General features: G+C 39.2%; 1 protein-coding gene and 1 pseudogene across 8 annotated transcripts in view; both read left to right on the top strand.

Annotated features, from left to right (window-relative positions):
• The window catches only part of YIPF7 (Yip1 domain family member 7), a 43,702-nt gene extending 29,557 nt beyond the window's left edge, over positions 1 to 14,145 (top strand). For 6 of the 8 annotated variants that reach the window (XM_025435883.3, XM_035714272.2, XM_025435884.3 and 3 more), the window contains 3 exons: positions 5,870 to 6,015; positions 10,423 to 10,604; positions 13,722 to 14,145. In XM_025435883.3, coding sequence (XP_025291668.3) covers positions 5,870 to 6,015; positions 10,423 to 10,604; positions 13,722 to 13,884 — 491 coding nt within the window. In that variant the 3' untranslated portion in view covers positions 13,885 to 14,145. Of the gene's footprint in view, positions 1 to 5,869; positions 6,016 to 7,555; positions 7,627 to 10,422; positions 10,605 to 13,721 lie in introns of those variants that run through there. The other 2 variants (XR_007401653.1, XM_049092924.1) reach the window with 2 other exon arrangements.
• A 7,622-nt stretch (positions 14,146 to 21,767) lies between these two features.
• LOC112652189 (protein phosphatase 1 regulatory subunit 14B-like) lies at positions 21,768 to 23,129 on the top strand (annotated as a pseudogene).
• Positions 23,130 to 23,805: the final 676 nt, after the last annotated feature.

Below are 23,805 nucleotides of genomic sequence, written 5' to 3'. Positions count from 1 at the left end.
AAGAGCCACGGAGAAATAGTAATAGGTTAACTATTATGTTCTAACCCCTTTATAGGTGTTCAAGTGAGAAGGGATACATTAGGACTCCCAATATTCTACATCAGAAGACCAGTGTTTGCCTCATATGAACACAGCCAACCGCTTGGCATTAAAACATTCTCTTTTTTTTTGTGAAAGATGTAAACCACTTAGAGAAGCACAGAAAATTATGTAATAGATTTGTTGGCTTTTTAGAAGCCAGTTAGATTTTGGGATCAGTTATGTTTAACCAATTCATTCTAGTTTGCCTCTGCAGTGATAATCAATACCTGAAAATTATAAGCTGTCCTCATTAAACATTCTCCTTGATTCCACCAACATCTCTATTTAAAAAAAAAACAAAACAAAACATACACACACACACACCAGCTGGGGCTCCTGGGCGGCTCAGTCAGTCCAGCGTCCACCTTGGGCTCAGGTCACGACCGCAGGGTCCTGGGATCGAGTCCCACTGGGGGCTCCCTGCTCAGCGGGGAGCCTGCTATTCCCTCTCTCACTCGCTCATAGTAGAATAGGAGAGGTCTTGGTGAATCGGGTGGGCATAAAGCAATACTCTGTAGTTCTTGGCTACTAGGAAAGTCACATTTTTTTCATGTTGATTGACTATTCTTCTTGCTTTTTTTTTTTTTCAGATTTTCTTCTTGGAATCTTAAGATTTTTCCTTTCCTTGTTTATTTTTAGAGATATTTTATGGTAATGATATTTAATGATGGCCTGGAATATGTATGGCAAGCATTTTTTTCCTAGATGGTGTTTGCCATCTAATTTTTTAATAGAGCGTTAAAGCGTATAGAAATTTTAATATTTATGTTTTCAACTCTACAATATTTTTCTTAGTAAATTTCCTTCCTGATTGCTCTTTTGTTTAGAATGTACTTCTCTAGTTCTAGGTACTCTTTATATCCTCTTGTGTATTCTTAAATTTTTGAATTATCTTTCTGTTTTGCACTTAAATTTTTGATTCATTAAAAAATTATTTTACGTTAGTATGTGAGGTAGGATTTTTTTTTTCTTTAATGATTAACAAACTTGTCCTATAACATTTATTGAAAACAATCTTTTTGGCTTGTCTAAATGTCTCTACTGTGATATTCTAAACTTTAAAGCATCTTCCTCTAATATCTTATTAAATTCAAATAAGAAATATACTGGATTTCCCCTCCCATTTTATATAGCTTAGAGAAAATTCTCAGACTTTTTTTTTTTTTTCTGTGATTGTCCCCAGCAAATTGCTAGTGTATTAGGGATACAAGAGATTGCACCTAATATTGCATTTTGAATCTATGAAACTCTTGGGTGCTGATTCAATATGCTCTTCAGAGTGGGTGGCTTTGTGGAAGCCTCAAGCATCATCTGTTTCAAAGATATGAAAAAGCCATAGGCAGGGTGTCTAGGATAAGGTGATAAATGGCATTTGCTAGTTTTTATTGAGCACACGCCAAACAGGCTATCACATTATGAAGCTGTAATAATTAACATCCCTCACACCAAAATATGTTATTTGAAAATGTGCTTGTTTATTCCTTAAACACCTTGTTGTCTAAAAGACTCGTATGGTAGTTTTATAGAAGCATGATAACTTTTGCTATTTGATAATATACAATCAATATGTTAACAAATATATATCTTGAAGAATAATAGTCAATTCAAGTCTGTCAAACCAGCAAAATTACTCTGATACTCAGTACTTATATTTGTAGCACAGCCTGATGTTTATATTTAAAAGGCCAGTGCCACAATTTGCATAGAAAACAAAGATATTAATTCATTTTTATAGCATATATATCATATACTTTACTACCACTAGATGACAGCAAAACAATAAATTTTACATTCACATTTCACAGCAGTTTCCTCTTTTATCTCACACAATAAGGTGTTATATTAGGATATCTGCAATTAACAAATACTTTAATCTTATTTGCGTATCGTAATGAATTCGAAAACAAAATATTGTGAAGGTGTATTTTGGTAGAAAACACATAAAATCTTTTTTGGGGTGATGATGGTTAGTAGGTCTTAACGTTCACTCAACGGTTTCACGACTCGATGTTGAAACATGTGCAGAAGTTAATTATGCCGTCAAATAAATGTTTGAAATCAGTAATAATGTCTCATAAGGCATTTTTCATCTGAATTTCTTCAGGAAATCATTATTATGTTTTTTTGAGGGGAAAAAAGGTATTTTGAATGAAAGGCCACTTTCTCGTGGTAAATACTGAAAACATATTGCTAGCCTAAATGTCTTAATTGAAAATAAAGTTTGAAAACAACATAAGGCTTAGGCGAAATTAATTTAAACCACAATATTTCTCATTTTTAAAGATCTCCGGCTTTTTAAAAATCACATTGACATTCTAACTTCATTTTAAGTGTGATGAACCGCTCATCTTCTCTAAAGTGTATATTCATTAAGAAATATGTAAATATGCTGATAATAAAAAGGACGCAGCGTGGAAATTGACATAGGCATGATTTCCTCGCTATTAACTAGTCGCATTCTTTCTTTTCAAGCTAGGGATAGCGGTTGTCGGCCTGGATATGAACCGAGTGAAAAAATACCTTTATCAATGTCTGGCAAAAGCTTTTGGAAATGTCTAGGTCCCTGACAGAGGAGGGCCCCTCTAGGTCACGGCAGTCCCAAGCATCCGTCTGGTATTCTGTGTCGGATATGCAGGATATCAGGTGTCGGGGTCTCCTGTAGAAGCAGACCCCATACCAGACCCCATACCCGACCAAAGACCATTCCTAAGTCCTGGGAAGGGAAGCGGAATGCCTTGTATGAATGATTGAGGGGGAGAATTGGGCTCAATCAAAAAAAAAAAAATACAACCATTATGAGATTAGATATACACTGGCATCCGTAGCTACGTGATTGAAAGCAGGGTTTTTGTTCCTGTTGTTGGCGTTATTTTGTTCTGCGTAGACGGTGTGTGTGCACCTTCATGTCAACCTCTTCCTGCTTCTCCCACCCTCAGCTAACCACTCTTCCTCTCTGTTTCTATGAATTTGACTTTTCTTTTTTTCCTCCATGATTTTAGGTCCCACATACGACACTACACAGTATTTGTCATTCTCTGTTTTATTTCGATTAACATAATGCTCTCAAGGTCGATCCATGTTGCTGCAACTGGGAGAATTTCCTTCTGTCTCACGCATGAATATCCCATTGTGTGTAAACACCGTGTCTTCTTGATCTGTTCAAGCACTGACACACATGGAAGCTGTTTCCATGTCTTGGCTGTTGTGAAAGATGCTGCGTTGAACGTGGGAGCACACATATCTCTTCAGCATCCTGTTTCTGCTGCCTTTGGGTATTTATATACAGAAGTGGGATCATGTAGTAGTACTATGTTTTTTTTCTTTTTTTAAACTGGCCAGGTTCAGGGCTCAGGTCATAGTCCCTGGGGACTGACCCGCAGGGCTCCGAGCCGAAGCCACCACCTCCAGGAGCCCACGTCCTCAGCTGCAGGTGGACATGTTGCCAGCCTGGCCTGGTGACAGACCACAGTGGGCATGCTGGGAATGTGAGAGCCCTTTTATTTATTTATTTTTCAATTTTTGAGGAACTTCCATACAGTTTTCCACAGTGGCTGCATGAATTTACATTCCCATCAACAGTGCACAAGGGTTGCCCTTTCTCCACATCCTAACCAATGTGTGTTGTTTCTCGTCTCTTGGATAATAGCATTCTAATGGAGGTGAGGTGGTGTCTCATTGTGGTTTGGTTTGGTTTTGTTTTAGATTTTATTTATTTATTTGACAGCACAAGCAGGGGAAATGGCAGAGAAAGAGAAAAGCAGGCTGATCCCAGGACCCTCTGTTCACCACCTGAGCCCCAGGCAGATGCTCAACCCAACTGACTGAGCCACCCAGGCGCCCCTGATTGTGGTTTTGATTTGCATTTCCCTGAGGATTAGTGATGTTGAGCACCTTCTCACGTACCTGTTGGCCATTTGCAGGTCTTCTTTGGAAAAAATGTCTATTCACGTCCTCTGCCCAGTTCGTAATTGGATTGCTTGTCTTAGAGGGGAAAGCTTGGGTTCTTGAGTCAGATCCTCTAGCGTTGAAACCTAGACTTTCTGTTACTAGTTCTGTGACTTTGGACAAATCCTTTTTTTTTTTTTAAAAGATTTTATTTATGTATTTATGAGAGACACAGAGAGAGAGACGGGCTCCCCACAGGGAGCCTGATGTGGGACTCAATCCCTGGACCTGGGATCATGCCCTGAGCCAAAGGCAGACACTCAACCACTGAGCCACCCAGGTGTCCCTGGACAAATTCTTAGTATGTCAAAACCTCAGCCATCTGATGCATAAAATAAGAATAAAATAACAGTCCTAGCCTTATTACAGGTCTGTGAAATGAATTCATACAAATCTTGTAGAGCTCACAGCAAAATTCAGGGGAAACAGCAAAGAAAAAAAAAAGCCTATTCGATTCTTTTTTGTTGAAATGTATGTTCTTTATAGTAGTATATCTCTAATTATTCTGGGCCTCTGCGTTACTCTTATTCAAATTTAAAATAATAGAGGGAGGGTAGCCAGCTTGATTATTGATTCCTAAATAGTAAACCCATGTTCTCTCTTTTGAGTGTTCCTTTCTCTACTCAAGATACATCTTAACATTTATCTTTATAGAAGTGGTGGGAAAAGAAACTGATGTGTTAATACTTATTTCTGTATTCAGTGGGTGTCAGATGGCTGGTTTTTTAATGTTTTAAATAAAAAAGATGTAAGGGGGCAGGATCTAGCAGAAGGATCTTTGAGGTGGCAGTCAGAATTACTTAAAAGCAAGGTATTGGGAGATTTTATTTAAGATTTTATTTATTTTAAGATTTTATTTATTTGACAGAAAGAGAACGCACAAGAGAGAGTGCACACACTCATGAGCAGAGAGAGAGCATGAGCAGAGGGAGAGGGAGAAGCACACTCCCCACTGAGCCGGGAGCCTAGTGCTGGCTCCATCCCAAGGTTCTGGGATCATGACCTGAGCTGAAGGCAGATGTTTAACCGACTGAGCCCACCCGGGCGCCCTCTCAAATTAGGTATTTTTAAATGAGTTTGGATTCATGGACACTGAGCCCCACTGATTTTGGATATTTTATTCTACTCACAAAAGGGAAAAGTTAAATTGTCTCAAGAATTTAATCTTTGAGCACACAGACTCAACTACAGTAGCACTGACCTTCTTCAAACATGGGTGCAAGAAAGGGCCATCCTCTTTTCTCCTCTGCAGAGTTTCAGGCAGTTAGCATAGAACTGCTTTTCTCATCAGGCAGAGTAGAAATAATATCCCTGATCTGGGCTAAATATGTTTGGTTTAAATAATACTGCTAATTGAACAAATTATACCATGTTTGATATAAGTATAATATGATTTCAAAAGTGTTATTAAGGAAAAGTGGGGGAGAAGGAAATATCTAAATAAACAATAGGATGGGATTTTTGGTCTGTTAGCTACCATTTTACATTTTACTGTTTGAATGTAGAGTGTCTATATCTCAATTTTCTTTTCTTTTTTTTTTTTTTTTATATCTCAATTTTCAACTCGATTTTAAGCTTATATTTGATGCCCTAAGGGAGGGAAATTTTTCCTCGATGTAATTATTTCTCTAAAGTATTTGTTTGGAAACAAACAAAAAATTTGTTTTTGATTTTTTTTTTCAAATTACTATATGTTACATAGAACTTTAGATTTTGAAGGAGTGACAATCAATCAAGTGCTAAGTAAATTAACTAGATATGTTAATTGTAAGTAAACATTATTCGTGTTGATTTTTTTATATATATTTATATTATTCCCTCCCCTTCTTTTTCCTCTTTGCAGAACTTGGGATTAATTTTAATCACATATGGCAAAAAACCTTGACCGTGTTAAACCCACTGAAGCCAGCAGACGGCAGTATCATGAATGAAACGGACCTCACTGGGCCCATCCTGTTTTGTGTGACTCTAGGAGCCACCTTGCTTCTGGTAATAGCAGCAAGCACCTGATTTTAACCTGTGTCCTTTCAAGCGTCATTTTTTGAAGAAGTCTTTGTTAGTACAGAAGAAACTGTGTTACTTTATAAAGTGTCACTTGTTTAACTGATAACTACTTTTTTTTTTTTTTTTTTTTTTTGGTGAGTGAGACATAGTTGACCATAGGGACAAAGAGATGCAGCCCTCAAATATTACAACAGATAAAATATAAATGTGAACAGAATTTTAAAAATCAAATTACCAAGCAAGTTTTCCACAAAACAGGATCCTTTATGTCTTTCTTGTTATTTAGAAAAGATCCTCCATCTGAAAGAGTTGAAAAACACATGAATTTGGGAAACATAGGCCCAAATTTTATTTCTTGTTTTCTGTGACATTTCTCATCACACCAGAGAGATCCCTTCTCTTTGCTCATCATTTTCTTTGCTGGAGTGCACCTATAAAATATTTCAAATACCCTGTGAGGTATGAGTATGAGATGAGTTTCCTTGTTTCTATTTAGGTTATTATAAACACATTAATTTGCAATGATAACCAATGGCTTGATGTATTCAACCTATATATTTCTCTATTATTTTAGTTTTCTGCTTTTTATGAAGGCATTTTCCCCCTGACTTTACCATTTGTCTTGTGTATGGGCCTCTTTCATTTTTTAAACCTGGGAGTAATGAGATTGAGTACCAAAGAAGTAAAGAAAAACATTTCCGTGTAAGTTAAGTTTTGAAGAAATTCTAGCTCATACTTTACAAAATATTTCATTTAAAAAAAAGGAAGAAAAAGAGAAAATGAAGAAAGGTCTATGGTTTTAAACCAAATGCAGAAAACAGAGGATGAAAAAGATGGTCAGGCCAGTCTGAAAAGTATAGTTTGATTAAGGTGCAAAGAGATAAACTTGACGGGAGAAAGAATACAGGAAATTAAACATTCTAGGAAAATCCCTTAAAATAATTATTAGTCCAATTCTCCATCTCAACAGCTCTTCACTTTCCATAAGTCTGTTTTCCCCAGTGTAGCTACAGTTTTCAAAAGCAGATGTAAAATGTATTTGCAACTAAATATTCACTTTTTACTTTTTTATTCACTTTATACCAATCAAAATACTGATAGTAATCTAGTTTCTGCATGGTAATATGGTTAAAAATCACATCACATTTATCCAATACAATAGTATTTAGTGATAACATCTTATTTTTTCCTTTGAACTAGAGCAAATGCAAATACTCTGTAAATCAAACACTATATCAACTAGAGTTTTAATTTAATCTCTAATATCCCTTCTGTCTTTGTCACAGTAATTTGATTATCTTAGCTATATACTAAGTAAAATCATGTCAATTAATCAAATATAAACAATTTAATATTTTAACCCATATTTCTTTTTCAAGTGACTTCTAATATAACAGCTGTTTGTTTTCCTATACAAAACATTACTATTACCGTCCCGTAAAGGAAAACATTAATCCAAGTAAAATCTCTTTTGGGTATATCCTGTTAGTTGGAATTATTTAAATATCTTCTTTTTTGTTTTAAGTATAAAGCAATATAGGCAAAGAACCCAACTGGAAGTGAGAAAATTGGATGCACCCCTAACTTTGCCTCTAGGTATGATCTTGACATTTTTGTTTTCTATTTCTTCATTTCGAAGACAAATAAAGGTCTATGTAAGTGGTATTAAGTGGTATTCTTGAAGTTCCTTCAGTTCTAAAATTTAGGGAAAGATGTGAAAATGCATATTTTCTGAAATATTTTAGGCAGACATTCTTCAGGTTAATTTTACCATCAGATGTGGTTACTTCAGAACTGACTCCAATAAACATTGAGCAAGAAGGACCAAAAGCAACAAAAAGTCACCCAAATATATACTAATGAAGTCAGATTTCACTCAGAGTCCATTTGAAGTTAAGCTGACCATGCCCTGGACATCTGGAATTAAAATGTAACAGAAAAGTTTATAGGCTGCTGTATGCATTGTACTAGAGAAAGCAAAACTAAATCCAAAACAATATTCAATTAGTTCATTTTCTCCAGACCTATAAGACTCATAGTCACATACTTATTTTTCTGATTTCTGAAGACATAAGGCGTGACACCATATCTTTTAGTGGCCCTTATTCATAGTGAAGGAGGCAGACCAAAAAGGACAGCTTCAAACAGCATAAACTGAGTTTTATTCTTGCTCTCAAAATTATTCTCACCCCCAAAACGAGGAGGATAAGTGGTTTAAAAGTGTGACTCCATTTAATTTTTCTGGTAGATCTAAGAATACAATCTGGAAAAGGATCATGCATGACTATGTGAAAACATAGTCAGAAGAATAATAAGTATTTCAAATCCAGATACAGTAATGAGGTTTGTACAAGGAAGGCCCGTAAAGTTTTGAGGTTAAAAAGAAATGGAACATTTGCTTTCCATTTCAGTTACAAGCCCTTTTTAGAATTTAACAGATTAAAAATGGTGGTGGCCCCTTCCAAATGGAATTACAGCTTAAGTTGGATAGACTAACAAGGAAGGAGATGAAGAGAGAGGTCACCGATTGATATTGAAAGGAACAGTTTTCCTATTAAATTAGTTTTGTCTAGCCTCTGTATACCCCAGTCTGTTCAAAAAACTACTTGGGATTGGGAAAGTCTAACTCTGTGTCCTTTGGTTGTGGGGAAGTTGCCTTTCACCATTACAACTTTTGCTTCCTCACAATTCTCCCGTCCAATTAAAATATCAAGTAGACTGTTTCTCTAATACATATAAGTGATTTGAAATGGTCACTATTTTCCAAGTGGAGCAAACTCACCCAATAGAACAATAGCTGATGGGCTTCTTAAGGATGTCCGTTAGCATTATTAATATTATTTCACAAACTAGCCATGAGACTACGGAAGTTAGTTGCTGAGAACATTTATGGCTAATGCCAGAGAGAATTCTGCAAGCATAGCCCAGGGACATTTTGTGAAAGGACTTGATAGTGACCAACCTCCCCCTCTGTACAGAGGAAGAAGAACCCAAAATGGCTAGGCAATTTGGAACATCAAAATGATCATAATATTCTCCATTAATTAACTGCAAAGTAAATCTCTCTTTATTCTGTAAGACATAAAAACTATAGATAACAGCCATGGAGAAGAAAACATGACGGCTAAAAAGCTCACTCTCTGAGTTTACCAGATCCTTCATTGTCTTGCATAATTTCTGTGAAAAACAGTCAGCCTGTTCAATATTTATCTAGAATTCCTAATCAGCTTATGCAAATAGAAACACCAAAAGCGTTCTTTACCGGAGCTTTGGCATCCTCAGGTAACAGACGTGAGAATATCCTCAGTTGAATCAATAGTAGATTGTGACTTTCCCTGGGTGGGTTTAATGGGACTATGTCAGCTCCCATCCCAAGGGCCTTGTGGGGGATGGTTCTGATTATGAGTCCTCAGAAAGTCAGTGTTGTCTCCTGAGCACCAGTGATTTCCCTTTAGCAGTACTTTTTTAAATTTTTTGATTCATTACCATTTGGCTTATATAAACCAGCTTTTCATAAGGTATGTTCAGTTAAATTGGTAATATGTGTTATGAAAACAGAGGATTGTTTGGGATATGCCAGGTTAGATAAGGTCGAGTAAGTTTGGGATATGCCAGGTTAGATAAGGTCGAGTAAGTTTGGGATATGCCAGGTTAGATAAGGCTAAGTAAATCCCATTATTTTAAGACCTGTGAGAGACCCTGTAGACATCCACGATCTAATTTTAGAGCCAGACTGGCTAGGTTCAAAGCCAAGTTCCACCACTTAACATTATTTTACTTTGGACAAGTTACATATTCTCTGCACCTTCATTTGCTCATGGGCAGAATGAGTATCATAATGGTACCTATCTCATCAGGCTGTTGTGTGGATTAAATAATTTAATACACGTGAAGTGCTCAGAATAGGACCTAACAGTACATCCTATAGATATTTGCTAACATTACTAATCTGCCTTATAAAGTCTTCAAAGCTAAAGTGGAGATTTCATTCATTCATTCATTCATTCATTCATTCATTCAATTATTAACAAATAGGGGGAGAACAAGCATATTCCTACTTATGTCTTGTACATCTAATAGATGATCTCTGCTAAAAACAAACAAAAAACAAACAAAACAAAACAAAAAAAAACGACCTAGAAAATTTTCATCTTTTTTGTGGCATGCACATGCCACCCCAAATACAATAAGGAGGGTTTATTTTCAGGACCTGAATTCATAGGACAGCCAGTGTTTTTTCTCCCCAGAACTCCCAGCCTTCTGATGACCATCCTGGAAACACATGACACAGTGTTGAGCTGATTGGTTCTCAAATGCTCTCTGCCTTGTTGACATTTCAGTGTCCTCTTGATGTTGGCTACGTGTCCAGCTGTTTTCTTCCCGTTGTTGCAGGCAGGAAAGGTTCAGTTTGGTTACGTGTACGGCCTGAGCGCCGTGGGCTGCCTGGGGATTCACACTTTGCTGAGCTTGATGAGCTCCCCGGGGCTGTCCTGTGGCTGCGTGGCGAGCGTGCTGGGCTACTGCCTGCTACCCATGGTCATCCTGTCCGGCTGCGGCCTCGTCTTCTCACTGCAGTGAGTGTCTGCGACACCAGGTGCCCCTCGTGCAGTCTTCCCTTCCCTCAGGCTTGCCACACCAGGGCCGCAGTTAAAGCCTTCCTTATCTTTTGGGTCGTGGGATTGGGGGAACGTTGGCTATTAAAAGCCACACACAGATTCAGGGAAGTAGGTCCATTTTGGCTCAGGTACTGTTCCCATTTGGAGGATTTCAATGATAAAATAAACCAAGCACATTGGAAGTCGTTGCATTCTTCAGTATGGACTATTGTCCAGGGTGACATAATGACTGTAGAAAATTCATTTGTTTGATTTTGGAAGAGTAAGCACCTGGTGAAGGCTGACAGATTGGTTCAGCTCCCAGGCCCTCTCCCTTCCAGGCAGCAAGCACATGTCCTCCTCAGCTGGGCTCCTTGCAGTGAATTCCCAGGACCCCTGATGAGGACGTTAATGTCAGAGAACTCTATAGCCTATATGCTCAGCCAATAGATTTTTTTTTTTTCTTTTTTACTTCCCGGGCAGTTAGCATTTGCGATTCATGACTATTAGTGAGGATCCAGTAGATCTGTTGCTGTTGGACAGTTTCCCAGGGCACATCCCCCACTGTTTGGGGAGAGCAAAGACTGACACAGTCCTTCATCCCCTACATTCTCTGAACCCAGTAGACATTTGCCATCAGTGCTCATCCTTCCACATCCAAAGGAGGCACAATTTGTATTTTTTTCTTGGATGATCCATATTTTAAGTTATTAGCATTAATAATTGATCCATATTTTAAGTCATTAGCACTAATAATTGCTAATCGGACAATATATTATATAAAGAACTTACCAATGCCACCAATGCCAAAGGTAGACATTTAAGGAGAGCCTTTAAAGATTTTGTTTAGATACCTCCTATAGTTTTTTTTTCATGACGTTATTGAGATGTCTTAGTTGGAAATGTTTCTTTGTCTTAACATGGTCTCATATTTATTTAGTTAGTTATTTAGCTCGAGTGGGAGGGGCAGAGGGAGAGGTGGAAAGAGAATCCCAAGCAGGCTCCATATCCAGTGCAGAGCCTGCCATAAGATCATGACCGGAGCCAAAATCAAGAGTCGGCTGCGTACCTGAGCCACCCAGATGCCCCAGTATGGTTTCATTTTAAAGGTGACATTCTTGAGAATAACTTAGAGCAAACCCTTACTTTATCAGCAAGTACTCAACATTTTAAAAAGAGAAATAAAACAGAAAATGGATGCCTTGAATATGGAATACAATGTCAGTTATATTTCTTGAGTCTTATCCATGGAAAAATACTACTTTTTGTATATCATGTTCTTCAGCAAGCTTTTCTATTTACTAAGTTGTTTGGTACAGACATTTGACATGTTAATACAGAGTTTAGTTCTACAAATTCTATTTTGTTAAATGCTTTTGCCAAAGGATGCTATAATGACTTACCATTTAAAAACTTTAAAAGATTATTTCCAGCAGAGTTAAGGTTTGGGGCACCTCAAGTGACTCCAGATTATTAGGGGAAGAAAATAAAAAACTAAAATGAGATGTTGAGAATCATTAGAAGTCTGGACCTTTTTTCATTAGATTTTCATTCTTTTTATTTTAAGATGTTATTTGTTTATTCACGAGAGACATACAGAGAGAGGCAGAGGCATAGGGAGAAGCAGGCTCCCTGCAGGGAGTGGGACTGATGTGGGACCCGGTCCCGGACCCTGGGGTCATGACCTGAGCTGAAGGCAGATGCTCAACCACTGAGCCCCCCATGCATCCCTAGATTTTCATTCTCAAATGATAAAGGATGACTTTGAAATCTCTTAAATTATGTTAAAGGAGAGTAAATTATCCAACCCTGAAAAATATTACACTGAAATTTCCTTTTGGGGCATATTACTATATCATTCAAATAAATTAGACATAATTTTACATTTTTGTTCATAAAAACCTGTGTATTAAACAAAACAAAAAAAAACCTTGTGTATTAGATCAACCTACAAATTATTTCTAATAGATATTGAACCAATGAATATAATCCTTATTAGAATGCATTTTAGATATTTTTGGTTTATTTATAATCCAAAGCATTATAAGCTATACTATATAGTTTTCCACTTGTTTTTCTTTGGTTCAGTTATTAAAAGTAAATATTTTTGTCATTACCACAAATAATAAACATAATTCTCAACTTCAGATTATACCAGGATCAAGTGAGACAGTGTCGCTTGATGGTGAAAGGAGTAGTGTGCCTTTGTAAAAAATACAAATTGTGCCTCCTTTAGAATTAGCTCTTGACCTAATAATGCCCGTTTTACTATGCAATTTTCCATGTGTCACCTCACTGATCCAAAGCTGTGGAGTAGATATCTTGTGATCTTTCCTAAATCTTACAGCTTATTTTTCCAAATAAAGCATTCTGTTTTGCACATAAGGAGAGAAATTCACTCTTTGCTATGCGCATCTCCTCTTTTTATCCTCATGGTAGCTAGACTTCACTACCGTATTTGCCCATTTCTTCTTAGAGAGCCAGGTGCCTCCACAGTTGTCTTTGAAGATATCAATTTGAACAAATCCATTCCAGTATTCTGAAAAATCCACAATACACTTATAAAAGGAATCTTCAGCAATGAGATGGGAAGCCACACACATGTCTGTGTTCCCTCCTTGAGCTGTGTCAGGCTTTGCCATCTCAGAAACCTGAAAAGTGGACCTGGGAGCAGTAGGGACGAGGCCCCTACTGGAATGCGAGGCCATTTATCTTTCTGCTCATACCATGCATACATTTGAGAAGACCGTGTGGGGAAACGAATCTGTAACTATAAAAGAAGACCCTAGTTTCTATAAAAGTTTTTCTGGAGTTGGGATTTGAGTGTTGACAGATGGGGGTAACTGCAAAAATTTGCATTTCTACTAGTTCACATTTTTACTGAAGTATAAAACGTTTACCTCTGATGAGGGGAATTTGGCTCACAGATTTTCAAGATGGCCAAGGCCTTTGAGTTTGTAGGGTTCCCCACCCTCATTTTACAAACGGAGGAAGTATTTAAAAATATTGTACCAAGGATGTTTCAGAGGCAGCTCTGACTCAATAATGTCTTTTTCCCTTGACAGAAGGTAATCATCTCTTTTGTCTTTGCCGTAGGGGCACCTTTGGAACTGTGTTGGCACTGGTCATCATTGGCTGGTGTAGTCTCTCCGCTTCCAAAATCTTCATTTCGGCCTTGGACATGAAAGGACAACAGCTTCTCGTCGCCTACCCTTGTGCCTTATTTTATGGACTTTTTGCCCTCCTAACAGTTTTCTGAAGAGTATTTGAAATGCTGTTTCAAGATTCTATTTGTTTCCTGTTCACATTACCCTGAAAATGCGTTAGCATTCAAATTTGGTAATATGATTTCTGCTTTATGGCTGTTGGGAGAATAATAAGCAAAGAGACAAAACAGCACTTAAGGATGGTACTCTAATAACTTGTTTGGTTTGAATGATGTTTTGCTTTTTGGTTTGGTGCATTAAAACATTTTAAAATATTTTAAAATAAAAGGGAATACAGTTGTTGTACTGATGGACCCTGCTTCTCTCAATGGATCTATTTTTAAGAAATTGTAGGTAAATAAAATCATATGATGACTGTGTAAAGTAAAGCAATGGTGAGTCTTTTGAGAAAAGTCCGTGACAATTTAAGCTGTGTTCACATGGTTAAGGTCACACCATCCAGCACCTTTGGAGAATTGAAGAGGAGGGTCATATGGGTTTTACTTACCTAAGAATTCAAAGAATCTCCTGTTTTTTAGTTCATTTACTGTAACAGCTGCACCTTTGTCCCAACAATGCATTGACTCACCACTTTTCAAGCCTTTTTCTTGGTTTAGATGCCATGGTTCATTATTATAATTTCTTTCTCTCATTTGTCCTCAGTAACCTTAACCATTTGCTCTCTAAATAGACAAATGTGATGAGAGGATATTCTACTTGTTTCACTTTGATTATATTACTATATCTTAAATGGCTCCACAATTCTGTCTTGTGAATCCTAGGACATTACCCTACTGAATTTGCTTTCCCACCTTCCAAGAGGATCATATCACACCACTCCTTCACTGCTCAGATCTCCCAGCACACCTACCACATTTCTCACTGTTGGTTGATGACCTTTCTTTGCATTTTATTGAAAAATTAAAACAGCCAGAAGAAAAGTGCTACGTTTTCCCACCAACAAATCTACCGGACTATATGCAGCTTTCCACGTACCTGTATGTATATGTGTATGTGTGTATGGACACACACAAGAATGTTCTGCATTCCCTCCTGACACTGTCTCTTCACAGCCAGCCCTTCCACCTATACAACTAACGTTTTCCTCTTGATCTGCATAAATTCTAATTCTGGTTCCAACGTGTAGGGGTTTTTCCCACACCACCAAGCAATGCTCCAACACTAGCTGGATGCCTTCCAGTTTGACTTAGTTCCGATACTATCTACCTGGAGATAGTTCAGATTCCACAAGTTAAGGGCTCAGTCCACAAGTCTGCTCTCCATCCCCATTTCAGATGATAATTGCAAGTCCAGGTTGTCACCTGTCCATCTGACCAACCGGTTATAGATTGAAGGTTCCAATGACCTCTTCTTTGGGTTTAATTCATTTGCTAGGGCAGCTCATAGAACTCAGAGAAACATTTTACATACTAGATTGCAAGTTTATTATAAAAAGATATAACTGAGGAACAGCCAGAGGGAAGAGGTGCGAGGTATGGGGAAAGGGTACTGAGCTCCTGTGCCCTCCTTAGGTGCATCATTCTTCCAAGGACTCCCCATGTTCCCCTGGCCGGGCCAGAAGCTCCCTGGTCCTTTAGAGTTGTTATGGAGGGTTCATCAGATAAGCACAATTGTTTAAATCACTGGCTATTGCTGATTGAATTCAATCTCCAGCCTCTCTCTCCTTCCAGGAGGTTGGGGACTGAAAGTTCAACAGTTGGTTCCCTAAGCACCCAGCCCCCAGCCTTGGGGCTTTCTAGAGGTCACCTCATCAACATAACAAAAGACATTTTTAAAAAGTTTCAAGGGTTTTAGGAGTTTTGTGCCAGGAAGGGTGAAGGCCAAATGTATATTTCATACTATAAATCCCAATATCACACCTGTCACTCATCAGAACATAAATATGGTTCATTATTTCCTATCTTAAAATAAAAATCCTTTGATTCACTACCACTTCCCAGTTAGGCCTATTTCTATAACACAAATCTTTGAAACAGATGTCTGTTGTCTCTGCCTCCACTTTATCACCACCCATTCTCTCTTTCTTACAATCCAGCCAAGATTCATTACCCTGTTTATCAAGGCCACCTTTGTCATATCAGCAAATCCTCCGCATCTGGCTAAGTCCAATGGTCAATTCTCAGTCATTCATTTTAGTTGAACTCCTAGAAATTTGATTACCCTCTTCACCAACTCCTTTGCTGAACCACTTCACTAGACTTGTGGGGCACCACACTTTTTTTTTTTTTTTTCCTATCTCACTGATGGCTTTTTCTCAATTCTTTGGGTTTTCTTCCCCTTCTCAATCTCAAATCTCTTCTGTATATACTCACTTGCTAGATGAGCTCATGTAATTGCATAGCTTTAAAATCTAATGACTTCCAAATTTCCATCTCCCATCCAGCAATCTCCCCTAAACTCTGGACAGGAACCACAAATCACCCAACTGCTCGGTCTAAAAACTAGTAGTTTGTCTTTATCACTCTTATTTTCACTTCCGACATCTAATCCATCAGAACATCCTGTTGACTCTGTAATCAAAATGTACTCCAAATTTGAGTATGTCTTATGAGCTCCTTCACTGCCAATGCTACATTAAGTCAGTATCATCTGTCATCTGATGAAAACAATCTTTTTACTGGTTTCCAGCTTACATGCTTTCTCCCCAGTAGGTTTTTCTACACACACAACCTTCATGATCTTTTAAAAATGTAAATCACTTGTATTATCCCAAGTCCAGGGCCCTTTAATGACTTTCATTCATATTTACAATAAAATTCAACCACCTTTTCATAGCTCAAAAGCTTCTTATTCAGAGTGCTCCTCAGAACAATAGCAATAGCATCCTCATTAGAAATTCAGAATCCCAACCCTCGCCCCAGACCAACTAAACCAGAGTCTGTGTTTTAACAAGATCCTAGATGATTTGTATACACAACAAAGCTTGAAAAGCACTACTGGAGAGAAGAAGGCTTAGCTTGCCTGATCTGACCATGTTTTGCCTTCCTGACCTCATCTTTCATTTTTGCCCCCATTCCCTGGTTTTATTGCTACGGCTTAGACCACCACGTTTAGCCACCTCAAGATCTTTATGACCGTTCAGTACCTGCAATATTCTCAATCTAAATCTTTCATATTAGTCAGGTCTCTGTTCACATTTTACCTCCTTAGATAGACCTTGACTGGCTATTCTTTCTGAAACAGAACCTCTCCTTGCTTTGCTCAGTCGGTTGAATTGCCTTACACTCCCAGAGTTCTTACGATACCTGAAATTATGTTATTGTTTCTTTCTTTTCTATCTCTAAATATGTGGAACCCAGAGACTTTGTCTAAATACAATATAGTTCATGACAAAAATAGCAGATTAAGACCTATTGAATAAATGAATGAATAAGACTGTGGTTTGGTATTGATTGTTGTAGCAAACAAGACAACCAAGGCTACAGCCATAAGAGAAATTACAGTGGCAATGGTGGGGGTGGGGTGGGAGGTGGAGGATAGACAATAAACAATAAACAGTAAATAAACAAGACAATTAGAAAAGTATGAGAAAAATACTAAGGTAAGAATGTGTAGAAAAGAAGGCAGGACTTCAGTAAATGTTGGACTTCTGTAGCTAAAACCCATTAATGGACCTGTTAGTAGTCATGGAGTTTTCTTAAGTTCTTGCTTTTTCTACTTGGACTGAGATAGTCCTATGGACTCTTTATCTAAGAGACCTGAAGTACGAATGCTATTTGTTTAAGTGATTTATTTATATAATCATCCTATTGCTTAGTGGTGCATTTGCATGATAGACTTAAAATTTTTACCTTGCAAAAGTGCTTTTATTAAAATAAGTAATAGGTAAAAATTGCTCTAAATTCAGGATGTAAGCTGACATTTTTCTATGCATAGAAATAGGTCATACACAGAAAAGGTTTGATGTTTTTACTATGAAAAATTATAACCACCACATAAATATCCAGATAAACAAAGTACTAAATATTTCATAACAGCAAGAAGTAAGAATAAATTCTATTTAATAGTTCCTAATGGCAAAATTATGAAATACATAAGAATCAATGTAAAAATAGATAATCTCTATGAAAATAATTACAAAATACTAGATTCACTTGTTAGGAAGACTAGAACATGCAGATGGATATACTGTACCCCAGGACAAGAAACTGAACTTTGTAAAAGAATATCCCCAAAACAAATATATAGGTTTCATATAATTCCAATTAAAACTCCAGGGGTATTTTTCTTGGACGTTGCCAAAATGATTTTAAGGTTAATCTGAAAAAATAAGCAAATATATAGCCCTGAGAAATCAGAAATAACCTAAAAATTTATTACAATAGACAGTGAGTTAAGTCAATTCTTACTCATCTCTATAGGTGAATGCTAGGTAATGATAGAAAAATCATCTTGAAGAATGATAACATGAGAAAATACATGTATTAAATTCTCATAATTTTGATATTTACTGAGGACTTACTGTGGGTTGACATAGATGCTCTACAGTAATAACTCAATCTTCACAGTAACGTTATGAAGTGTTTGTATCATCACCTCCATTTTACAGATGAGGCTATTGAGTTATGAGAAGGCTAAATTACTTGCTCAATGCTATTTAACCAACAACCAGGATTTGAATCGGTGAAGTGTGTCTCTGGGATCCATAACCACCACATAACACTGCCTATTACTGAGCAAAAACCCTCATTACATCTTCATGGCCCCCAACATGTCTACCATTTATTGTGCTCACATGTATCCTTTCCTCTCGACTTTGGCCCACACTAGACACCAAGAAGCTTTACGTGATGGAGAATAACAGTATAGAAGAAGAATCCAGAATGTCTAAAAGGACTAAAATGTTGCCTGAATGACTCCCGGGCACATTTCTGAACTCTGGTTGGAATAAGCTATGCATATTCAGATCTAGTTAGCATTTAGATAGGAAAATCTCACAAAATACGGGCCTCTTCTCCATTCCAAGTAATGATGAATGTGTCATAGATTTGTACGGAATGGAGATATTTTTCTTTTCTCATAAAGGTGAACTGTATTTATTTCAGTAGAGCATATTCCAGAAGAAATGATAAAGTGAAAGGAAGCATAATTAGGGTACACAACTAGAAATACATGTTTTTGGTTTAATGGACTCTGACTACTCTTTTCACTCTCCCTTTCCTCAAATGTTTTCAGATTCTTTTATCTGAGAATGTAACATCTTTCCACTTTTCTGTCTTTACTCGTTGGATAAAAGTTACAGATTGTGTGCTAAGGGTAAATGGCACATTTGGAGTCAAGAAATGGCCTTCATTTCTACAGGAATGATTGGGGACATGTGCTGAAAATAAAAGTCCTGAATTACTTAGACTCAAGTGCCCCAGTTCACAACAGTTTAACTAGAGCAGTGGCCTTTGCAACATTTGAGGACAGATGTTTTCCTACTCTGCTCTGGTTCCCAGTGAAGAATGCCAACTGCGAAACCACACTGACGGTCTCCTGCTCCGCTTTTTCTTAGAGCACAGTAGGTTCTATACTGTTTCTTGGTGCCACAGTCAACGATCCATAACTTTTCAAATCTGTTTTCATTTCTAAGTGGAAGTTTGGAATGATTTTTTTTTTTTAAGTTTAAAAACCAACCAGGCTGTATCACAGAGAATCCATGATGATGGTGACCAAATACATATTTTCAGAAAAAAACAATAGATTTTTTTTCATGAAGGTAGGATTCATGGGCTTTTACGCTGCTAATTAGCCATACAAAGTGGTGAAAACACTATGTATAAGGACTTTGATGTCTAAGAAAGAAGAAGGAAGGAAAGCAGATAGACAGAAGGTAGGAAGGGGAGGAAAGTAGGGAAGGAAGGGAATGGGGGACGAAGAAGAGGAGAAGGAGAATCCTAGATTCTGGGCTTGGGTTCTGCACAGAGACAGCTTTGTGGCTTTTTCACACAGAAAATGAAGTCAATGGTGCAGAGTTTGTATGGTCTTTATGAGGTCTAAACAAGCTGCTGCATAGACAGGACGTAGCCTAGTGCCAGCCAGGAACACAGTAATTACTCAGTAAATGGAAACTTGCCCTGGCTCTAATAGATCCTCTAGGACGAGCTTTTAAGAAAGACTCTTTGCTTTTCCATTATATCATGAATAAAATTATGAGTAAAGGATAATGGCTCTAATTGATATCCATGTTTAGTGGAAAACAACTGTTTTGACATAGTAATGCAATCGGTGAGGGGACTATGTCAAGGCTAGCTAAACTTTTTTAGTGTTATTAGAAATATTAACACAGTTCTATGAATTTGAAATAAAGATCTCCACTGAAGTCTAACTATTTGTCCACCAGGCATCGACGCCTCTTATAGTCAAGGTATTACCCTCCATTGACCAGAGCAGACACCAAAGCAGGCACTTAATTTTTTTTTAAATTGAAAGAAAATAAATGTATTTATTTATTTGACAGAGAGGGAGAACACAAGGGTGGTGGGTGGTGGGTGGTGGGTGGGAGGCAGAGGGAGAGGGAGAAGCAGGCTCCCCTCTGAGCAAAGGAACCCAATAGACTGAGCCCCCAGGACCCCGGGATCATGACCTGAGCCAAAAGCAGACACTTAACTGCCAGAGCCCCACAGGTGCCCCTAAAGCAGACAGTCCCAGCCTCCCTGGTCCCTGGCGGCCCGGGGCCAGTGAACCAGGGTCAGCCAGTCAGGGCCTGCTGGTTGGCTCCTGGAATCCTGGTGAACTGATACAAAGGCCCAGGGACAATTAAACCTGCTCATGGAAGCAGAAGATCAGATGCAAGCTGGGGCAGTGGGAGGGAGGCCTGGGTGGCTCAGTCGGTGAAGCAACTGCCATCGGCTCAGGACTTGATCCCACCCCTCCACCCATGATGTTGGGCTCCCTGCACTGGAGGGAGCCTGCTTCTCCCTCTCCCTCTGCTTCTGCTCGGTTGTGCTCTCTCTCTCTCTCTCAAATAAATAAATAAATAAATACACAAATACATAAATACATAAATAAATAAAATCTTTAAAAAGAAGGAAGAAAGCAAAGCAAGAAAGAGCAGAGGCGGCCGAGGCCCTTCCCGCGGCCTAGTGACCCCGTGGGCTGGGGCCGTGAGCTCACTGCTGAGCCCGGGCACCCTGGTCTGTCTTGCTTCTTAAAATGCGGAAAGAATGGAATTTATGCCTATTGAATAAGAAGTGTGAGCTCCCCTGGGCCTGGGGCTCTGAGGCCCTGGCCGTGATGGTTGTGCACGGGCCCCAAGGTACTGTTCCGGATTTGTATGTTTACTGTCCTTCATTTTCCCAGAGAGACCACTGGAGAGAGCCTACAACAATGCATAGAGTATGCAAGGGTATTTTTATTCCTCGCGTTACTTCTGGAAACAGTGCACAAAAGCATTTCTCTTGTCTCTTTTGGGGCTTGGCCCTAGGTATATCTCTGCAGGGCACCACAGGACCTGGTGAGACACTTTGCACACTTCTGACTTACACCCACCTTATTCATCTGCTTCGAGTCACGAGTGCCATTAAGAAATGATTCTTTAAAAAAAAAAAAAAAGATTCTTAATTAAAATGATAAATCAGAAATATAAATAACTCCTCCCTGATATGCGTTAACGCTTTACTTATCCTATCAGAAATACCACCTCCAGGAAGATTTCCCCATGGTAAATTCCCTTCGGCACAAACTATTTCATAAACCTTTGACCATGTATAAGCTTTGATAAAATACCTTCCTTCAATAGCCATTAGTATTTACTTAAACGTATTTTCATAGATTACTATTTTATAATAATGAAAGATTCTATTTACTGATGTTTGCTCTCAATCATAGTTTAATCTTGAGAAGATTCTTCTTGAGGAGAATAAACTCATCCAAAAATTTTTTTTTTTTAATCCAGAATATTTTTAAATTGTCACCAGAGACACCCTGGATCATGTGCAAAGACCAACAGAACCATGGGCCCAGCAGTCATTCTCTCCTGCGTGACCTGCCAATGCCGGTCCTCCACCGCAGCTCGGAGCTCGGTGCGTGCAGCCTATAGGAGTTGACCACCAGAGTCATTTGCGGTTTTGGTTGAAGTTGTTTCAGATTCTTCCACTCTGGTTTTCTACTTTTTTCCCCCTTTGATGGGTAGAAAAAGGAAAAAAAAATATGTGTGTGTACAATATGCTGGAAGGAAGTATCTATAAGGAATGAACACCTGGTGAGCACCTACCCTAGTTCAGTGTTTTATATTAAGATCTCACTTTATCATCAGAAAAAGCAATGAGTAGGTGCCTGGGTGGCTCAGTTGGTTAAGCATCTGCCTTGGGCTCAGGTCATGACCTCAGGGTCCTGGGATTGAGCCCCATGTCGGGCTCCCCACTCAGCAGGGAGTCTGCTTGTCCCCCTCCCTCTGCTCTCTCCCCAACTGGCCTGCTTTCTCTCTCAAGTAAGTAAATAAATAAGATCTTTTAAAAAAATAAAGAAAGAAAAAGTGATGAGAATGTATGCTAACGGAAAACATAAAGGAAGAGAATATGGTGCCTTCTCTACGCATCCCCACGGCGTTGCGTGTCTCCTTCTGTTGTGGGTGTTAGAAGGGCCTGAGTTTGTCTACATCTTCAGTGGAGCTAAGCGTCTGGAGGACACTGATCGTTCTGCTGTGCTAGGGTTGCTGTCACAAAGTTCCACAGACTGGGTGTCTTAAGGCCAAGATCCAGGTGTTAACAAGTCTGGTTTCTTCTAAGGCCTCCCCAGTGAGCTCCTGGGGGCCACCTTCACCTATGCCCCCATGATTCTTTCCTTGGTCAGGTTTCTCTGTCCTAATAGCCACTTCTCATGAGGACATCCATCCATCCTACTGGATTACGGCCCACCCTAGGGCCTCATTTTACCCTAATTATCCCTTTAAAGGCCCTCTCCAGGCAGCCCCTGCCCCAGGACCAGGCAGCAGTGGCCCAGGGCCCCGTGTCTACTTTCAGAGCTCCCCTGGGGCTGGTGAGGGCCCAGGTGGGGCAGACGACGAGGGCTCAGTGAGGTGCCAAGGGAAAGTCACAGTCAAGTACGACCGCAAGTACGACTCCTGGAGGAGTGGATCCTGGAGCAGCTCACTCGCCTCTATGACTGCCAGGAAGAAGAGATCCCGGAATTGGAGATTGATGTGGATGAACTCCTGGACCTGGAAAGTGATGATACCCAGGCCGCCAGGGTCAAGGAGCTGCTGGTTGACTGTTACAAACCCACTGAGGCCTTCATCTCTGGCCTGCTGGACAAGATACAGGGCATGCAGAAGCTGGGCACACCCCAGAAGTAGGGTTCTCGGCCCAGGTGAATGGTGGCTCCCACAGGACAATCGCTGCCCCCTGACCTCGTAGCAACAGCAATACTGGGGGCCCTGCAGCCAGGCCTGGTGCCATGAGCAGGGCTCCCCGTGCCTCTGGCTCAGGGGCCCCATCCCTGCCCTCCTCAGTTTTCCATTTTTGGGGTTTTTTATTGTTATTAAACTGATAGGACTTTTTGTGTTTTTATATTGACTCTGCGGTGCAGCCCTTTAATAAAGCGAGGGTATGCCTTTGGTGCAAAAATAAAAAATAAAAAATAAAAATAAATAAAAAAATAAAAGCCCTCTCCAGCTATGCTCACATCGTGAAGCACTGGAGCTTAGCACTTCAATGTATGAATTGAGGAGAGGGGAGCACAGCTCGGTCTACAGCGCTCTCCAAGGCCCCTCATTTTTATCTCCTTTCACCATCCTCTACAAAGGTTAGCGCCTGTTTCTCTCATACCATCCATTTATCCAAGTAATTTCCTAATCTCTTCCTCAGGCTGCTAAGAACGATCTTCCATACCCCTCAGGACACCCCCTCCCCGTGTGTAGCATCTCCCAGGGAATACGGCCCCTGCCAGCAACTCCTGTCCCTCTGCACACACTCCTGTCCCTTCCTGACTCTGCTGTTCATGACCTACGGTGGGAATGACTGTCGAGGTTC

The sequence above is a fragment of the Canis lupus genome, chromosome 13 (assembly GCF_003254725.2).
Source record: "Canis lupus dingo isolate Sandy chromosome 13, ASM325472v2, whole genome shotgun sequence".
NCBI classification, from domain to species: domain Eukaryota; kingdom Metazoa; phylum Chordata; class Mammalia; order Carnivora; family Canidae; genus Canis; species Canis lupus.
Note: the sequence above shows the minus strand (reverse complement) of the source record. Positions and strands in the feature narration are given on the sequence as shown.